General features: G+C 44.9%; 1 protein-coding gene across 1 annotated transcript; it reads right to left on the bottom strand.

The window, feature by feature from the left end:
- Nucleotides 1-297: 297 nt before the first annotated feature.
- On the bottom strand, nucleotides 298-9,132 carry Rad1 (Radiation insensitive 1). Its single transcript, XM_077653401.1, has 7 exons — nucleotides 8,900-9,132; nucleotides 8,644-8,799; nucleotides 8,235-8,320; nucleotides 5,761-5,995; nucleotides 5,408-5,472; nucleotides 3,820-3,964; nucleotides 298-417 (listed from the first exon to the last, which is right to left on the bottom strand). Exons 1-7 carry the CDS (start codon nucleotides 9,005-9,007, stop codon nucleotides 394-396), a joined length of 819 nt encoding a protein of 272 aa, XP_077509527.1. The 5' UTR covers nucleotides 9,008-9,132; the 3' UTR covers nucleotides 298-393.
- Between the last annotated feature and the right edge of the window lie 8,956 nt (nucleotides 9,133-18,088).

The raw sequence follows: 18,088 nt of genomic DNA, 5'->3' as shown, positions 1-18,088 counted from the left end.
CTGGAGAAGTATACAAGCAGGACCGATTAACACTTCCATGCAGCGTTCTTCACACCGTCAAACTGAAACACAAATGCACCAATAGTCAACATGACACTAGTAAAATCTTGTTTTGCTTCTCCTAGTTCAACTGAATTGTTTGTGTTGCATCTGTGCGTTTGGCACTAACAGTACATACTCAATACATACAACACTTAAAAGTTAAATAAATCAAATAAATGCAAACTACAGAACACAGACAATCTCAAGAGAGGTGCACAGTTTCTAGAACTGCAAATTTAGTCAAACACAGGCAGATAAAGTACACAGCAAGTTTATTTATGAAAGTGTTGCACACTCACATGCATCTATACAAAGAGCTAAGTTCACATGACAAGTGCACTGCCCATTTTGTCAGTCCTCTCGGTTCGGAGTGCACTGCAAGAAAATGATACAGATGGAAAAGAACATGAACTACATTGAACATGAACATACATTGATCAGAATGCACATATTACCAGCAGCAACTGCACATTCAAATCCCTCTCTTCTCTACCAAAGACATTGTTAACATGACTTAATGAACAAAGATAAAAACAGAAAATAAGAAAAATAATCTACATCTTTATTTACTGCATACAGGCGAGTGGTAAACCACAGAATCAAATATAATGTCCATCATGAACAAGAAAACCTTAATTTAAAAATCTCAGCTGAAACAATACAATCACAGCAGCAAATGCAGAAATCTCTCTCTATTAGCTGTCTAATTACATCAAGGGCAGGCAGGCCCTTTAAAGGCAGGCAAGCCCTTTAAGCTAAAGAAAATTATGCTTCATGTTAAACTACCATGTAAGATAATCACTTGGTTCAAATAAATATATCTGTGGTTTTACCAACAGCTTGAAAAACTGTGGATTATTCCTGCAGCATTTGATTACAACAGCTTCAGTTGTGAAACCACAATGTTAGAACTACACTTTTATGTTTACACTATATTACAGTAATGGTGAATTGCAAAATTACCACTATATATTCCAAAGCAGTTTGAAAGAGGCTCTGATTTCATTTACAAAAAGTAGACACTATTGTGAAATTGTCATCTTGACTTAAAGTTAAGCACCCCTAAGTCTGAGCAAGCAACCAAGCACTCTACAAGTTCTGGAGAGAAACAGGATGTTTTCATACCCTTGAGCCTTAACCTCGCTTACATACCCTTGCAGAAAAATCATTTCATTGCTGATGTACACCACAAACAGGCGTTAACATCACTAGCTACGGGATCTTCAAACTCAATGCAGCAGCCAACACACAATGAGGTGCAGATGTCATTTAGTAGAAGAGCAAGTTGGAACACCTCCGTCACCACCATTGAATATCTCTAGCAATGTGAAAGCACAACCTTCCCTTTTCTCTTAGAAAACATAGCGCAAAAAGGACACGGACGACACAGAAGTAGACAGGACAGGTGCTAACTTGCAACTTTATATTTCGAATAGCCACCACGTCTAATATATAGGAGCCGATCACCACCATCAAGCGATGAGCATGCGCAAAGAGCACAATCAGGATTACAGCGTGTGAAAAATAAGCAAAAAATTACGATATTATCTTATGAAATTATCTTATGAAGAAGCACAGAGGCAGATTTCCCTTTATTGAAAATTAAGCTGCAGCAAAGGTTTTCCACGCGAACATTTTTATTCTAATTCGTAATCCCTTTTGAATATTACTTGGCTCTTATGGTGAAGTTTCCCCTTCACTACCAAACTTCTGAATGAAGTCTCATCCACCATTCTAAAAAAAAGCACGGCAAATTGGTGTTTGTAGAACGCATCTGCCCTACACATCATTGTGGCCTCAGCCTACAAACTGGCATTTAGGACTCAACTGCAAGGCTTGCTTTGAAACTAAATGCTCTTATTTATTCTTTGGAAACTAGAAAAGATACTGGCACTTGTTTGTATTACTCAAAAAAAGCTACAACATGCTACCTTTCGACATAGTCCCTATCATCAGCTATCCATTTGCACCACTGATAAACCTGAGCTGCTATGAAAAGCCTGTAAAAAAGTTGCCGATACCACAGGTGACACAGCTTCACAGGGCACATGGCAGAGGCTTTACTACAAACATGTTACACACACAGTCAACCTTTCATCACCCCAAAAAGGCATAACCTATGCGGTGCCAAATCCAGACTATATGGAGGGTGCTGTAGGACTGTTCAGCCAAGATTTGCTATGTGCTGCACCGTCTCCTAATTGCCACAGGGCTTGGTGTTATCATGTTGATGAAAGAAAAGGCTTTGGCATACTGCCCGTGGTGCACTGGTATGATCGATTTTATGCACTGGTTTCCTGCAGGTGCCAGTTCTACGGAGTGTTGTCCTTGAAATACGACAGCAATGAATGTGGCAACATCTATCAACAGTGAATGCAACTGCCACTGCTGTAACATAGCAGCGTCTGAAAAGGAGTGATGACATCTTTGCATCTCCTTTCTTAGTAACACTCCGAGTAAAGGAGTAATTATATGACAGCAGTTAACTCTGTCAATCCGACAGAGCCCGACAGGAGTGCTTTTGAAAGAGGTAGTATTAGTGCTATCTCTGTCATTTCTTCAACAAGAAGAGGGCGGGGTGGTGGAAGGAAGCAAAAGTCTGAGAGTTGTTTCAGTGTCTCCATCATATCTGTCCTGTCCAAGTGCACTTTTCTTTCTCAAAATCTCAGCTGGAATATCATACACTAGCATTTTAATGCCTAATGCTAGACAGGTGATGTTTTCTCCCACTTCTCGCTTGCCACCCTCAGTATGATTTCAAGCTTTTTCGTCCATTACGCATTATTCCGTATGCCTTTAATAGAGGTAAGCCGCTACTGATAGCGTATCTGCCAAATGCACTCCAACTTCTCAAAAGAAAACATTTGACAGAAGTCTGTCCGGCTGGGAAGCTGAATTTATGAGAAAGACGATTGACGCCAATCAAGTTAATTTTGCAGAAAAACATGATGTTTCGGGACCGCCTCAGTCCAAAAACGTCATGTTTTTGTGCAAAATTAACTTAGTTGGCATCAATCATCTTTCTCCCAAACTCCAACTCCTTCTTATCCTGTTGCTTATAATCTATCCATTTGTACATCTTAGTTTACTTAAAGTGGCATCCATTTACAGGGGTACTCAAAGGAAACTACTCCAGAAGAAGTAACAAACCGTCCAAAGATACCTCGTCTATGCTACTGCTGTCTCTCATGAGCAGGTGCACCATTTTTGCCCTACTCGACACTCAGCCACCCATCTGAATACACATTATGCAAGAAGATTTGACTGTGAAAGATCAAAATATTCAGTGATGTTTGTGGGTCACCCGAGACACCAAACCATGCTTCTAATCTGCCCAAATCAGACTTTCGAAGAGAAACCCTATTCGGCACTTTCAATGGGACAAAAGTACAGCCTGCCGTTGTGTATGACTTGCTTTAATTTCAAAAACTGAGAATCTGCACTATATAAGCTGTTTTTGCATCCACACAGGCTTCCCTGTGCATTGTAGGCTTGATTAGGCTGCTGCACGTGACTTTCCCTCCTCTTTCCATTGCTATGACTATAAACCATAAACCATTTCTATTCATACAAGAACACTTTCTACCATTTTCCCCCAAATTCTTCATGCAGTCTAATTATGCGTATAAGGCATGCTCCAGGCTCACTTTCATGCATAAGTTTACAGATTGTCACTTACCATCTCTTTAGGCTAGTGCTCATTTGATGCCAGCATGAGATAGAAAAATATCTAAGATGGAGGATGAAGAATGATGAAGAATGCAAAAAGGAACTCACGTAGTACTCAACAAATGTGGCGATGCCCTCATCTGTGCGCATGAGGAACTGGAAGCAGAGCAACCCCAGCTGGTCAGTGCGAATGGCCACTTTGTTAGACAGGTTCAGCGCCTTGATGCATGGCTTCATGAGATTTAATCGATAGCTGAAGACAGGAAGGAAGGAGGAAAGAACTGGTCTATAGTGTGACAATACATAAGAACATGGGCGTGTGCAGGATTCTCCATTAGGGGGAGAAAAGTTTCACCACGGCCCCACAATTATTTCAATGTGACGGAATTGCAAAATATACAAAATATTACTGAGCAGTGGTTTTTACTTTCAAGTGTAACATCGGCAAAGGAAGGCAGTCCCTGCGCCGCTGAGCCATCAGTGTAATGCGCTACTGAAGAAATTTCCGTTTTCTCTAAACCTCACAAAATATACAACACACCTGGCTTTTGTTAACTGCTAAAAAAGACCTAAACAGGCAGCCTCAAAGTGACCCGGCAAGTAAACAGTACTTGGCATGCAACATCATGGGTCCTCACCGGCCAGTATCATCGAAAAACCTGCATGGCCATGACACTGCACAATAAACAATGACAGGTCACGTCCAAGAGAGTAAAGGTAGGAGGCAGACTTGGTGCCCCTCTTTAAACGATTAGGGTGGGCGGCCAGACCCCCTGCCCCCCTGTGTGTATGCCTATGCATATGAAATGCTTGCAGTGGGTGCCTTAGCGTCATCTGGCACCAACTGAAGGAACTAAGTGGAACTATCCCTTTCAGATAATCACAATCATGTACAGAGTGAACTTTGAGCGCTATCTGTGAGAATGCTAGATATAGCAGTGTTTTCTTATTTTTATCAATTCAGTGCTATTCATGTCATAACATGGGTATTTTTTTATTGTGGCTAGAAAAGGCAGTGAAGAGTATTTCTCAAAACAGTGAGCTTAGCAGCCCATGCTTTGACAAAAGGATAAAGAGCAATTTTATCGTTCCATTTTAGTCTTGGTATCTCGTGTTACCTGCTGCTATGAAAAAAACAAGCGATTGCACAGTAGATTAACTGCCTATATTCTTCACTCGTCAGAAGCATGTAAACAATTCTGCAGTCATACAGGGACTTTTTATCCAGCCGTACACATAATAAAGATTAGCAACGGGTGTTTTGTATTTAAAAACAACCTAACTGGCTTTCTTCAGGCCTGCATAGACAGTTTAGGTAGAAACAGATTTCTTTTATAGAAATGGCAAGTGGCTTCTCAAAGGCATCATTATCATTATTCCACTCTTGCTATAACTCCCACACTCGTGCTGCTCTATGATTCTATCACCTATGAATGCGCCAAGTTTCTCCTCTGCATGCAGGCTGGTGATTCCACTCTGCCACTTCTAAACTTCATTAAAGTAAATGTGACAAACCAAGGGCCTAGCAGACCTATGACTACAGTGCCACATCTCCTTTGGTTTCATTAAGTTTGTTGTATGAAACCTGCCAAACATTATCTCTGACCTTCTTATGCTTCATAACCCCCCATAGGCTACAATGTTTTAAATAACATTTTCAAGCAACTAGTTAAGCATAAAATACTGCACAACTCACGTGTTTTTTTGCTCCTTTTTGCACTGGAAGGAATCCACATAGTCCGATTCTTTGGAGTAAGCCACCTATGTTGTACATAAATAATTCAGCATAAGCAGTAGCATATGACAGCTTGTTTCCAAAGTATACACTACAACTTTGCCACGCTACCAATAACAAGCTTCCACGAATCAGAATGGATTAAAAGCTTCAAGCACAGCTTGGCAATTGCATGCAAGAGTGACTTCAAATGTCTTTCACTAAGAGTCACTATTGCAATTATTTTCAAGAGGCTTCTTCTAACCAGGCAGTGAGTGAATGAGAAGCAAAAGCAACAAATGCCAGAATACAAAAGAACCATTCTTAAAGCTCACCTCAACAGTGCCTGCAGGTCCAAATGTGCTCAATCTGAAGTAAGGCTCATTTGGAGATATAAATACCTCCAGGTCTTCACTGGAGGTATCAAGTTCCGACCAGACCTCTTTTATGCTTTCAGATTTCAATATGACAACGTTAATTACATTGTCTTTAGATAAGTCAAAGCTCATGACACCTTCAGACTCCATTGTTCGTATCTTGCAGTCAGTGACAACGCCACCTTCTTCAAGGCTGCAAGGATAAGTGTTATGTACACCTTCACTCTTTGCTAATTTGAAGTAATACAAATATGAAGCACTATTACAAACTCAGGCATTCTTAAGATGGCCCGCCATGAAAATGTTACAGAATGAAAAAATCTGTGGTCAAGCTGTCTTAACTAAATACTACAACTAGATAAGCATGACAAACCAAAACAGTTTTTTCAAAGCAGTTGGACCATTTCTTTCAAAGCATCTGGACAGCATTAAGTGATTAGTGCTGCCTGAAGTGGGGGTTGGAATACCAAGATGAACAATCTAGGTATCAGACAGAACAGAATGCTTCCTTTACAGATGAAAACAAAACAGTCATTCTAGACTGCATCAATATTTCAAAACAATGTTAAAGGAATAGCTGCCTAATAAACTTTCGTGCAAGCCTTGCACTACCTTGCAAGAATCTTTACTGCCAATGAGTATTCACTCCCTTATTACAATCTTTGCTCACATGTATACAATTCATTCCAAATTTTAGAAAAAAAACTAGTGCATGGTGAAATACAGATTATGTAGCAAGAATATGGCAGCACAGAAAAAAGGCTTGCATTTGGCCTTCCCCTTTATTTGATTGCATAATGACATAAAAAAAAGAAGCATTTACTTGAACAATACAGTTCATCAAGGTACTATCGGGAACAAAGTAATTGACCCACCCCTCCAAGTTTCGAACTGTGGCGCACATGGTGAAAAACATTTATTAGCTCAAAAGGAAGTCCCCTATGCAGGGAGGGGCCCTTAGTCCGAGCCTCCTATGGCTTTTGCTGTCAGCTAGGCCCGGTGCGCCAGCTGCCACTGGTCTTCTAGGCTGGAGCTGGCCAGTGTGGCCTCCCACTAGTCAGGGTTGGGGTTTGGTATTAGTGGAGCTGCTTGTACTTTTGGCAAAGCCCGTGTGGCCTGATATAGCGTGGGAGAGGCGTCAAAAAGTGGGATTTTATTGGGGCAGAGTGTGGGATGTGTGACGTGAAGAAGGATAGATGTGGGATAGATGGCCTGGTTTGCATAAGCTTGGACAATTTTTTGTTCCAGTGCTGCATGAGCTTCTCGTGGGTGGAGGTGCCTGAAGGGCGAAAGAGAGTATATGGGTGGTGGGTAGGGCCTTCTGGAAGACGTAGGTGGGTTGGTTGGTTGGCTGGGAGATCAGTTACTTTCGTCCCCCATAGTATGTGTTATAAGTGCAAAATAAGAAACCTCCAACAGCACAGTCAAACATAAAAATGTGCGGGCAATCACACGATACAATATGATGTAATTTAGTTTATATCAGGCTAAGGGCATGAGAAAGGCTTAGTTGGTTGTGCATTATGCCTACAGCGCACTATGCACTTTATTTCATGAACGCAGAACAAATGACACTGACACACAGAGCACTCTGAGTGTGCCAATGACATCTGTTCCATGCTCTTGCCGTAAAGTGCATAGTGCGTTGTAAGCATCATGTTCATTTCACTTCTAAAATGACCGCCTTCCGATTGAGTCTCTGAAGCGGATTTCACAATCATTTTTTTGTTCCAGTGCAACGTGGGTTTCTCGTGGGTGGAGGTGTCTTGAGGGTGGAAATGAGTGTATGGGTAGTGGGTATGGCCTTCTGTAGTGTGAGTAGGGTTGGTTGGTGGTGAATGCAGGCTTCTGGACGGTGAAGGTAGTGAAAGGCAAAGGTCGGTGGCTAGAAGTTGGAGGCCTTCTGGGAGGTGCGGGTGGGTTGGTTGGTGGTGGGTGGCAGGTTCTAGACGAAGATGGATGGGAGGCAAAAATGGGTGGATAGTGGGTGATGGACTTCTGGAGGATGTAGGTGGGTTGCTTGGTGGTGGGTAGGGGATTCTGGAGTGTGAAGGACAAAGATGGGTGGGTAGCAGGCAGAAGCCGTCAGAAGGGTGGTGGCAGCATCACACAACAGACGGACAGATTTTGTAATTGTAAAAGTGTGGATAGTAATGGTTACGCATTAAAAAATTTTGAGTGTGCCAATCATGTACGAGCCAACCGAATAAACTAAAACTCGGTAGCTAATACTGAAGTTGCCAACCACAAAACTTGGCCCCATATTGACATTTCCCTGGGTAATTTAGGTGATATTATCCTTCAAGTCACAGATTGACTGTACATCTGTTCACAAGTGAATGAATGCCTTTAAAAAATGAACTAAAGCTTTGGATCAGGCAGAATTTTGCACTCAATTAAAAATGCATGATCTATCAACATTGCGCACTCACAACATCACCAGAGGATTTCCATGACCTCCGTAGCAGAGTCGTGTCGAGACAGGTCCACCCATAGAACCAAACATTGTGAGACATTCCTGTAAGAGGTGGGATATACAGCACAGTATTAAATTGCGGTAATATTGTAAACAGAATGCTGCCTTTTTTTTTTGCGCTTATAATGTATGATTAATAGCAGACTTGCCCTGCATGCGACATTGGAATACTGTAGGCATGCGGGCATACGCAATGTAGCAACATATGCTAGTTAACTCAACAACAGTAATAGTGCAAGCATCCGCTGCTTCTAATAGATCAATCAATATTCAGCCGCAGGGATTTAAAAAAGAAACAAAATTTAGAACGTATCACTTTAGTGCCCGATGACATTTGATATTTACTTTAGTGGCTAACGTCTCACCAGCCATATAGATAAGCTAATGTCGAACGACAGCGTCCGTTCCTTGAGTGCATAGCTGTCAAAGAGCTCTCGCTGAACGAATGCGATCGCTTGAACACATTTGCCTTCTTGGGCGATGACTCGGATACCGACTTCGTTTATTTCCACCGTAGCTACCTGCAAACAAGTCAGAAATAAAATGAAATTCCACACTTTTGCTTCGTAACCCGGTGACAACACGGTATAACGCTGACCTATGCAAGAACACGATACACACTTCTTTAATACTTATGCCTCGCAAAAGTTGTGACAGGTCTTTGGCGTTGTCGAGTTTGGCGATGAACGCGTACTCAACATCAGCTAGGCTACTCTGATCCTGGCTCATGTTCTAATCACGCCGGAAGCTGGCTGGCAAAGCCTCGTAACAATCATAATCATAAACAAAGCTCACGCAATGTATCCGCTAACTTTCCTCGCATTATACCGATTTGCCGCCGCAAGCTGAACTGAAATAACTGGCCTGGCTTGACTTAGACTTTATTGGAAATGTAGCCAACGAACGCCGGAACAAAAGATACCGAAACTAACGTTTATGTACTCTGCTTCACGCTAGAAGGCGCCGCCAGCATATCCTCAGTCATGTGCGCGCAATTTCCAAAAGCACACTTTACCATAAACACTTGTACCGCACAGGTTCTCGAGGTTTTTTATTTTTGCAAGCAGATATTGTCTTCCTATGAGACGAAGTTTCTCTTAATGACATTAGGCTTGCACCAAAGGTCATCAGTTTTTTTTTTTCTGGCGGAGAGCCGCCGAAGCCACAACTGTAGCTGTATCTGAGGTACCAGTCAGACAACGCTAGCCAAGCTTGCCGGATTCACTGGTTAGCCACAATGTCCGAGCCCATGCCTAAGCCTTTCATAAGAAGCTCGCAATAGGTGCCTTGGTTGCAGATAATATGGCGGTCAAGCGCGCTCAGTAGCCGCTAACCACATTGTTCCTATAAATTCTGATCGAACGAGAAATAGGCCGAAATAGGGGTATGAGAGGGGGGGGGGCGGCTTGTAATTTGAGTAAACCAAAGAGTAACGCATAACATATCTGATTAGCAGTTTCTATTTCGAAGGAACAGTAACGAATATTACGAGACATAATGAGCGAAAGCTGCGATAGCAGTTCGATTTACCCTTGATGTTTACTTTGATGTGTTAATACTCCAATGAGTGTTTTTGCTCGAAGGCGGGGCATCACGCACGCGACAGAATTTTTCTTGGGGGTGAAGGTTGGCGGAGGTAGTACGTGGCGCGCTTATGAATGGCGGTGGATGAAGGGTCGAAAGTGGTGGATAGCGGATGGGCAGCCCCATGGTTGGCGGGTGAGTGAGGAGGGAGCCAGTGGGTGGTGTGCTTCTGGAGGGCGCTGGCTTTCCAACTGCATCTTTGAATTCGATTTCGCCGTCGCCTTTTTGTTCAGCTGCCAGGTGGGCTTCTAGTAGGTGGAAGCTTTGTGGAGGGTGTAGATATGTGGTTTGGTGGTGAGCGACGCTTCTGGAGGGTAAAGTAGGGTGGGCGGTTGATGGATGGAGCCTCTGGAGGGTGAAGCTGGGCGGGTGGTGGATGGCGCTTCTGTAGGGTTAAGGTGGGCGGGTGATGGGTGGCGCCTCTAGAGCGTTAAGGTGAGCGGGTTATAGATGGCGCCTCTGGAAGGCTAAAGTGGACGGGGGTGGCATGGGTAAGTGGTCGAGACTGGTGATGGGTGAGTGGTCAGCCACCAAGATGTGGGGGGGGGGGGGGGGGGAGGGGGGTGCTGTGAGGAGGTGGCTGGTGGTTGGTGGGTGGAGGCATCACTCCCCAACGCTTCACACAGACAACGCCGACATCGACATTTTCGTTAAGTGCTACTGGTACTGAAGTCGCCGTAAAATAATTTAAATTATTCTTCACATTTACAAACGCTGCGCTTTCCTTATGCCTTCCGTGGCTGCGGTTACTGATGCAAACGTGCTGTGAATATTAAACAAAACCCGTACATACCCTTTCTTCATGTATGACTACCCATACTGCATGTATCGGACGCTGGCTTTATGTTACTCCTATCCTTTCCTCAAAAGCAGTGTCACCACGTATTTTGGGGGACCTTCAAGAAAGAACTAAATTGGTGATCAACATAACGATTCGTAAGATACGTTGTGTTTACTCTACTTAATCTATAGAATGTAACAACAGCCTCTCAAGGTTTAGAGAAAATGAAGAAAAGATGAAACATGCGCGACAGTTCTACTGCGTCGAAAGCTCAGTTTAATTTGTCTGTATACTTATCTTTAATGTCCGGCTAAAAAATACAGGGGCGAAGTACACGGATATTTCGCGCCGCACGTTCATGTTCACAGACACGATGTTTAGCTGGGAAAACAAGATTAGTGCTAGTGAATTTTAATTTGCGTTCTTTGCTTAGCGAAGATAGTTCATGATAATTTGTGCGTGCGTGCGCGCTTACACCGCTTTGTTGACTTTTCTTGCAAACTTGCATCTGTGTACAAAACCGCAGCGCGAGGTACACCCCACGTACAGAAAGCTCCATTGTATCACTGAGTACCTTAACGTCGCTCGCTGATGACAGTCACCATGCATCAGTCCAGCATAGGTCACCTCCTACAAAGAGCAACAGATGAACCGTTCACCCTTAGTGCGATTGTGATAAGATGGGCTCGAGCAATTACAGCAGAAACATTCCGAATAACTAATACTAACTATTCTTCTATGCGCGTGTGTTCAAGGATAAAGATCGGTATTTACTCCAAACGACGTTGTACACCGCACAAGTCGTTGAAATCGCACAAAGGCTTGAAAAGTCATGACACCAGCTTGATAGGTGGCACGTGCACCTTTTGACCTCAGTTTACCTTGACATGTTGCCCATATTAAATGGGGAGAAATTTCACCTTCTCATTTCAGACTGGCCAGTGCAATTAAATGTCATCCATGTTGTCGGGGTTTTCTAAGAGGCTTAAGCGCCTCCTGACACCGCCTCCTGAAACCACGAGATGCTGCTGCGAAGCCAAACCTGAGGTGCGACCAAAACCAAGTCCTTCTTCCCTGTCCTTTAGCACTCTGCGGCACATTTGCTGTAAGATACGTACTTGCAAAAAGCGGTCGCCTTGCCGTGAAGGCGTGATTTTTTTTATGTGCACAAAAGCAACCTGCGAAATTAATCATGCGCACGTTTTTGTTTAAACAGATTGTGTTAGAGCCTTTTCCAATATATTATGATCCTCATCTCTTTTTCACCATTGGAGTGACTTGCCTTTTCGACTTCACAGGTACCGTGCGCACCATTGCTGTGACAGCTTTACTCCGCTAGCTGTATGCGTTCTTTCTAATCCCTGCCTATATGCCCTGCTTTAATTAAAATTGTCTTTGATTTTTTTATCGTGTTTTCTTCTACATATTGCGGTCTTGGCTCTATTTGTCACCACAAGTTCTCCGTTTGTTAATTTCGCAAACTTCAGTATCAAGGCAGGCCGTAATGGCTCCGTGCCTACGGCGCATGGCTGTTGAGCCAAAGTTGCAGTCGTCCACGCCGTCCACTCCGGGCGGAATACAAAAAAAAAGCATCCGTGGGCCGTGAGATGTCAGCGGGCGCTAAAATATTGGCTGTGGTAAACTCTGGTTAAACCTGGAGTGACACGAGAGCTACACCTGCCTGGCTACGCTTAGGCTCGGCTCGAAAGTGAAGACACAGTGGTTTTGCACACATAGTAGTCACGTAACGGCTTGAACCACGTGACCAAACACGTGGCTGGTCACGTGACCAATCACGTGATCAACCACGGACCAGCCACGGCGCCGTTACGGGGCTCAAGGGGTGGCCACGGAGATCAAGGGTGCCACGCTGAAGGCTCGAATAGCTGGCGTAGTGTAGCTCTCGCTACAAAAAATCCACAGGTGGTCTAAATTATTTCAGACCTTCCCACCACGGCGTCTTTTACCAAATCGCAATAGTAAAAGATCTGACGAACCATCCATCTTCATGCGCTTCATTTCTCTTGTAAAGCGTGCTTCACTGCATGCACTACGTTATTGCGGAAAAGCACTGCCGATAAATGAGCGAACATGCTCGGGAAGTTGCGACCGGCTTGTTTTTAAGACAACAAATGTAGATAAGCGAAGACTTTGTTCCATTGCTGTCCCGTGGGTTTTGGTCGCATTTATAAGCTGTTAATCACTCTCAATAAACTTTTCCGGCCATGCGTTACACAAAATTGCAACACACCTCGTTCTGCCTAAAACGTCACTCTATTCGACCGGAAAGAACTACGACCTGGGCACGGATATGCAAAATTATTCTGAAGATGTCCGACTGGTGATAATTTGAAACATTTTGGAACGTTATCTTTTTATCTCCACTCCAGGCCCATTGGCTTACCCCTCATGTAAAGCCCTCCCCCAAGGGCCCGTGAGGTATCTATAATAAATAATGTATTTTACTTTATCATCAAAAGTGGCAGCTAAAGATATAATAATGTTTTGGTTAACCGCCACTTGTCAATACCCACCATTTATGAAATGCTCCATGACGGACTATTTGGATAAAATATTGGGTCATAGAAGCATTAATTTAATCTGTATTTATTTCTTTATTTACTTACAACCTTACTTACTTATTTACTTTTACTTACTTGCTCGCTTGCTTATATATATATATATATATATATATATATATATATATATATATATATATATACATATATATATATATATATATATATATATATATATATATATATATATATATATATATATATATATATATATATATATATATATATATATATATATATATATATATATATATATATATATATATATATATATATATATATATATATATATATATATATATACACACCAGATTGGAGCTTCATTTGAACTAATGCAGCTCTTATTGAGTCTGCCTGCGCAGTCATTATCTTAACAGCTACTGAATTTCATAGCCAGGATCATTCAAACGTTTTAAAACAAATGCTTCTCAAGCCCAACACAGATCGGCTAGACTTCAGGGACAAACTTTTTGGTATAATATTCAGATATTTTTAAGGCGATAGCCTTTAATGGCTTATACTCGTGTCCATTCGTTTCATTTTATGTCACGTGAAGCTGTGATGTCACGTGATCTCTCTGCCACGATCGCGCCAGCTGCTCTTTTCCTCTGCCCCGAAATGAATTCAAGCGCGGCGAATTCAAATCAGCGAAATGAGTCGCAAACAGGCTTCACCTTCCCACAGTACAGAGATATCTAAGTGCCTCCAACGAATTTTACACAATGCATCGCAATTTATACATGTGGTGCGTAGCCATGAATGTGACAAAGGCTGCTGTGCTTCCGCACTATCTTCGTAGTACTTCAAAAAGTGATCATCGTACTTGAAATTTTTTGCAAAATATTACTGCAGTTCACAGCGTGTGCAGTTCGTGTGTGTGTTTTAGCCTTGATTATCTTGCAGCCCAGTGCCAAAGCAATACAAGCTGTGACGTATCACCAATTTCGCCCATGAAACGTTTTGAAATGAAATTACTTTCTTCTATGAATAACCATTTGCCTGAGATCTTCTTGTTGACAGTACATCTAGTCGGTTCTTCTTTACTGTGGCATTCATGGCAATATCGAGATGCTTTAATACGATGCCTTCAATTTCCCCTATTTCTGTCGGCTTACATCATGTTGAGGATCTCGAATCTGGCAGCCATGATTCCAAAGGTAACAGAAAAATGGTTTCGCACAGTTACTTCTTGCCATGTTTCACGTTGAACAAGCGGTTTTATAGGGCGTAAGTTCGCATTAATCACGCCAAAGGTAAATGTAACACCATGGCGTGAACTACAGGGGCTGCCGCCTGGGGTACCGAAGGCACAGTATGATAACGTGTAATGTGGGGGAAACTGATGTCGCAGCAGAAATGGACGGGAGAAAACTGTTTGGGTAAGGCATGTAATGGAGGAGCTAAGATAGCAAAGAAACGAAAAAAAATGGCGGTGGTTTAGCTCTGGTTAAACCTGGAGTGACGCGATAGCTACATCTGGCCGAGTGGAACTTGCCCAGTTGAATTGCAAAGTCACTCTTTCGCCTCTCCGTTTCGCTTCTTCTTCTTCTTCTTCGTCCTCTTAAGGCATGGCTCCGTTTCGCTGGGCGTTCTTTCTTCATCTTCGTCCCGCTTGACACGGCGCATGCGCACAGCTGTGGCACCTTGGTTCCGCCGGCGCGCCGCGCCGCCGGCAGCAGCAGCTGCTCCGCACCACGTGGCTGGTCACGTGAACAACTACGTTATCAGCCACGTCGCCGAGCCGCCGGCAGCTGCTCCGCACCACGTGACCGACCACGTGACAGCGTGGCTGCGCAGCCGCGGGGTGGCGGCGCCGAATGCGTCGCCACGCTGAAGGCTCGAAATGCTACCGTAATGTAGTCATTGCTACAAAACAGAGGCAGGGACGGAAGAGGGCCAGGTGGAGAGGTGAAATACGGAAATTTGCAGGGATAGGAATAGAGAAGTGGCACTCCGAGTTCGGTAGGAGAGGCCTGATGATTATGATGATGATGACGATGAAGAGGAGAAGGATGGTAATAATGTCGGCTTACAAGTGCGGCATCGGTATTGAGGAGCAGTGAGAGTCTTAAATTTAATGATTCCACGTCTGAGCACCGTGATCATTGAACCGCGTGTTTATGCTTGGCGGCATGTGTACCTCGTACGCCACATTAGTAGCCTGTGGTGCTGGTGAGAACTCTCAAGGTTAACTTGCACACTTATATGCAACAGCACCTTCGAAATCAGACGTCATGCTCATTTGGTAAGAACAATGCACGTGGTATGCGGTGGTAGCGAGTTCAGTCTTTCTGAGCCTTAGCACCACCCATAGCACATTAACCCACCCCTTTCTCACTCCGCGCATGGAACGAGAACGAAGGAATCAGTCAATCAATCAATCAGTCAATCAATAAATCAGTCAATCAATCGATCAATCAATCAATCAAAACGCATCGCGGAAAGTTCCCACGAATGCTAGCATAGTTCAGCTGTGCGTATGATCTTATTCGCAGGCCGCGCTTGACTTCCTATGCTAATTGTAAAGGGCTGCAATGTGCGAATGTTGTCTGAACTACCCTTCGAACTTATTTTCTCACACTGTACTAGCTTGTCACTTTCATGCGCATATCTACGACCGTTTCTTCTACACTTAGTCTGTGCGGAACGCTGTGCAGATCTGTACGACGGCGAGATTTTAGACTCAACATAGAGAAAATGATGAAGCCAGGAAAAAAGCTGCTTTCTTTGTCTCCTTTTTCTTTCGTATCGGATTAACTGTACTCCAGCAACACAGAGGAAAAGAAATATTAAAAACTTGGAAGTTTGAGAAACTAAGCAGGTAATATATCGTGCATTGCCAGCAGTTAGTAAGATTACAGACTGCATGATCGAGAGTCCGTAGTCTTTGCACTCTGAAGCGCGCTTCTTGCACAATAATTTTACATTGAAACACCAAAATTTAGTGACCGTGGGTTATTGAAAGCAACCTGCTCTTTTCAGTCAAGCGTGATGTGACGAGCACAGAATGCCGCGAAGCTAAACGACGAAGCCGCGGAGAGACCTTGCGTGGATGCCAAAAAGGTTGCCCAGGAGATCGTCGAGGCGAGTGACTTAGAAACAAACAGAAAACAAGCAAACAGAAAGGGTTGTGGGCGGGGTGAATAACTGTGCGCAGGGGAGTTTCTCAAAAGCTTCAGCTCTCGCGCGGATCATCAATCAGCCGAGCTGCGCGTCACGCAAAGACGAGAGCAAAAAAGAACGAAAAAGTAGACCGAGTCTGGTGTCAGTCATCGGCGATAGAAAGTCACGCGCGAGCTCCACGGAAGCGTCAGCGCCGTAACCGCGACTGCGAACCACGCACGTACGTGCAACCGAGCCATCTCCCTCCCCGGAGGAAAAACCGAACGACTCTGCAGACTGAGGGATTGTAAGAGGGAAAGGATGCTCTCCGGGAGCCTCTCCTCAGGGCGCACCGTGAGTTCGACAGAGGTACTACTTTGTTCATCGGGCTGTCAAAAAAGGGGAGGGGGGAAGGGAGTGAGAGAGAGGAAAATGAAAGAGGGGTGACCGCCGCCGGCTGCACAGAGCTTTAAACGACTCGAGAATGAGCGGGAAGAGCGACGACGAAGAAAAAGGTGCAACCGCGGGGCGGTCTCACGTCAGTGACCCGACGTGTACAAGCGGGGGCCACGGCTGAGGATGAAAGGGAGGCAGGAGAGGTCTCAGCCTGACCGTGACGCAAGCAGTCGTCTCTTCCTCCTCTCCGTTCCCAGGCAGTCTCACTGCTCTCACTCTCTCCGCGCATGCCGTCTGAATCCCCCGTCTGCGCACGTCGTCTTTCTCTCACAGTCATCTCTTTTTTAGCGTTCTTTCCTGGTTTTCTTCCAGAAGAGAGAGAGAGAGAGCGCTCCAGTGCTAGAGACTGGAGGCAAAGAGAACCAGAAAACAATAAAACGCAGGCGCCCCGAATGGTCGCCCTTTCGATGCTCGTCGTCGGCGACTGCGGGCGCGCGCGCGCGCGCTCCGCCGCTGTGTGATGGGTGCCGCCGCGCCGTGACATCACGCAAGAGACGACGAACCCTGCGGTTCCCCCGGACCTAGAGCAGCGGTGTGCTTCTCTCTTCCTCCCGGCTGCAGCCAGGCTATACAGCCTCTGCACTGCTTCTTCTTCCTCTGCTGCTGCCGCTGTGCCACGGGCTCCGGCGGCCGCAGCGGCGGTGTCTTATTTTTGGAGGCCGCTTTCTTTCTCTCGCCGGAGGGCTGCACCGGTGGCTGCCGCGGCGGAGGAGCCCACAACAACAGCGGCGGCGAAAGAGAAAGCCTGCGTGCGCCGCCGCGGCTCTAAGGGCCGCGCCAGGGGACGGCCGAAATCTGCGCGCCGCCGACACGGAGCCAGAGGGCAGTGTGGCCGCCGCGCCGCCACCGCTCCCGCTTGTGCTGCTGCTGCTGCTGCCGCTGCTGTTTGATTCAGTGACGTCGCCCCATGACACACTCATCATCGTCCGGAGGCAACCCGCCAGTTCTGCTGAGAAGCTCGACAGACGTCTGCGCGTCTGCTGGGGAACAGTGTAACTCCACGTGGCGCTAACAACCCCCCGCACATCACGGAAGTACCGGCCGACGCACATTTGGTTCCGGCGTTGGGTGCCGAAAACGGTGCAATGTTGTTAATACTTTGGCTCGTTGATTACCTATGAAAAAACTTCCTTTATTGCAGATTTTTTTGTGTGAGTGTGAGACGGGATTCATAATGTTCGGGGATAAACGCTTCGTCTCAGTGCTCTGGAGAATCTGAGGCTCTGTGTCCGCACGTGCAGCCGGAACCTATGTGCCTTTGACTTCGGAGACTGTCCTTCACCGGGCGTGCCGAGGAGCCCGCCTTAC

Source organism: Amblyomma americanum, chromosome 2 (assembly GCF_052857255.1).
Source record: "Amblyomma americanum isolate KBUSLIRL-KWMA chromosome 2, ASM5285725v1, whole genome shotgun sequence".
Taxonomy (NCBI): domain Eukaryota; kingdom Metazoa; phylum Arthropoda; class Arachnida; order Ixodida; family Ixodidae; genus Amblyomma; species Amblyomma americanum.
Note: the sequence above shows the minus strand (reverse complement) of the source record. Positions and strands in the feature narration are given on the sequence as shown.